Below are 1,721 nucleotides of genomic sequence, written 5' to 3' on the forward strand. Positions count from 1 at the left end.
TTTCCTCCGCGCTCTCGTCATACGGCTCGGCCTCGGGCTCGTCCTCAGGGTCGTGGTACTGGCTGAAGTAGGCGTGGGCCAGGGCCTCGGCCGCACTGAGCCTCCGGTCGCTGTCCAGCACCAGCATCCTTCCCAGGAGGTCCACGGCTGCAGCGCGGCCAGGGAAGGAGGGGGTGGGGGTCAGCTCCGCATCCAGGGCCAGACTGGTGCCCAGCCCGGACCCAGGGCCCGTCCTCACCCAGGGGGTTGGCGCCACGGAAGATGCTCCTGAGGTCCTTCTGGGGCATGGGAGGCAGGGACTGGATGTACGTCCGGGCCTGGGGGCACATGGGAAGGGCCTGAGGGGGTGGCCCCCCCCCCGTGACCTCCCTTGGCCCTAAGCCCCCTTACTCACTCACTCACTCCAACAAGCCAGGGCAAGGCCTGCACAGACAGACCTGGGCCCGGCGCTGCGCCTCCTTCCTAGACCAGGGCACTGCGGTGGGTGCTGCTACTTCGCCCTCACTGTGCCTCATGCCAGGAATGTCATCCCCGACCACCTGCCTCCCCCTGAAGGGCCGGCACCTGCCTTGGGCTCTATTCCACTGCGGCCCACGCTCCCCACACGGCCCTTCCCCCACAGCACCAGGGGCCGGGGCAGCAGAGGAGCTGGGGCTGGTGACTCACGTGTTCCGAGGATATCTTTGCCAGCACCTCAGGGCTGGGCGTGCCCACCACCTCCATGATGCGCTTCAGCTGGTCAATGTCTGCCTGGCTCAGGAAATGCCCACGGGCCAGGCCCGAACCCTTCTCAGGCCCCCAGACCCCAGACCCTGCTCTCCTACAGCCCGGGACAGTGCGCCCAGGGGGCACGGCGTGGGGGGAGAAGAGGCAAGACTGGCCAGAAAGGGCTGAACCCATCCCCTCAACTCCCACCCCCCCCCGCAAGGGAAGGGACCCTGGCGCCAGCCCTCCTCCCCCACCTGGGCCAAGGATACAGTCACTTCCCGGGAAGAGGGCCTTTCCTTGGAGCAGCTCGGCCATGATGCACCCCACAGACCAGATGTCCACTGCTGGGGGAGGCGTCTCCATCAGCCTGTCCACCCACGTCCTTCCTCTGAGAACTGGGGGGCTGCCTGGACTGTGCCAGCCAGTGTCCCCACCATCCCCGGTCCCCTCCTCCTCTAGCCAGACCCTGGCGGGAGAGGGTCAGCCCAAGACCCACCATGCTCCACCCTTTGAAGGTCTGTTTCCAAAGGCTGGCCCCAGGCCTTGGGTCCCCAAGATTGGAGCTCCCAATGTCCTTGGCTTTGCCCCCCCACCCCCCGCCAGGCCCTGGCATGGGCACTGCCTGGTCACCCCACAGGGGCTGACGTCACCTGTCTGGTTGTAGTGCATCCAGTTGAGCATGATCTCAGGGGCCCGGTACCAGCGCGTGGCCACGTAGCCCGTCATCTCCTCGTCCGCCTGGCGTGCCAGCCCGAAGTCCAGGATCTAGAGCAGGCACCCGGGTGGTCAGCACCCCCTAGGAACGCCGCCTCCATGCCCTGCCGCCCCCCTACGCCCATCCCCAGCGCGCACCCTGAGCTCGCAGTCCTCGTTCACCGCCAGGTTGCTGGGCTTCAGGTCCTGCATGCAGGGGTAGGGTTAGCGGGCTGGGCCAGGAGGGCGGCGCGCACGGCCCTGCAGAGCCACCTACCCGGTGGATGATCCCGGCGGAGTGGATGTACTGCGAGGGGGAG

The 1,721-nt window shown here is 67.6% G+C and overlaps 1 protein-coding gene across 1 annotated transcript in view; it reads right to left on the minus strand.

The window, feature by feature from the left end:
* Positions 1-1,721, minus strand: part of MAPK11 (mitogen-activated protein kinase 11) — a 12,248-nt gene that overhangs the window by 1,710 nt on the left and 8,817 nt on the right. The window contains exons 2-8 of the mRNA XM_005877983.2: positions 1,679-1,708; positions 1,561-1,608; positions 1,359-1,473; positions 978-1,049; positions 667-746; positions 239-317; positions 6-147 (exon numbers count right to left, since the gene is read on the minus strand). Coding sequence (XP_005878045.1) covers positions 6-147; positions 239-317; positions 667-746; positions 978-1,049; positions 1,359-1,473; positions 1,561-1,608; positions 1,679-1,708 — 566 coding nt within the window. The remainder of the gene's footprint in view (positions 1-5; positions 148-238; positions 318-666; positions 747-977; positions 1,050-1,358; positions 1,474-1,560; positions 1,609-1,678; positions 1,709-1,721) is intronic.

The sequence above is a fragment of the Myotis brandtii genome, unplaced genomic scaffold, assembly GCF_000412655.1.
Source record: "Myotis brandtii unplaced genomic scaffold, ASM41265v1 scaffold537, whole genome shotgun sequence".
In the NCBI taxonomy this organism is placed as follows: Eukaryota; Metazoa; Chordata; class Mammalia; order Chiroptera; family Vespertilionidae; genus Myotis; species Myotis brandtii.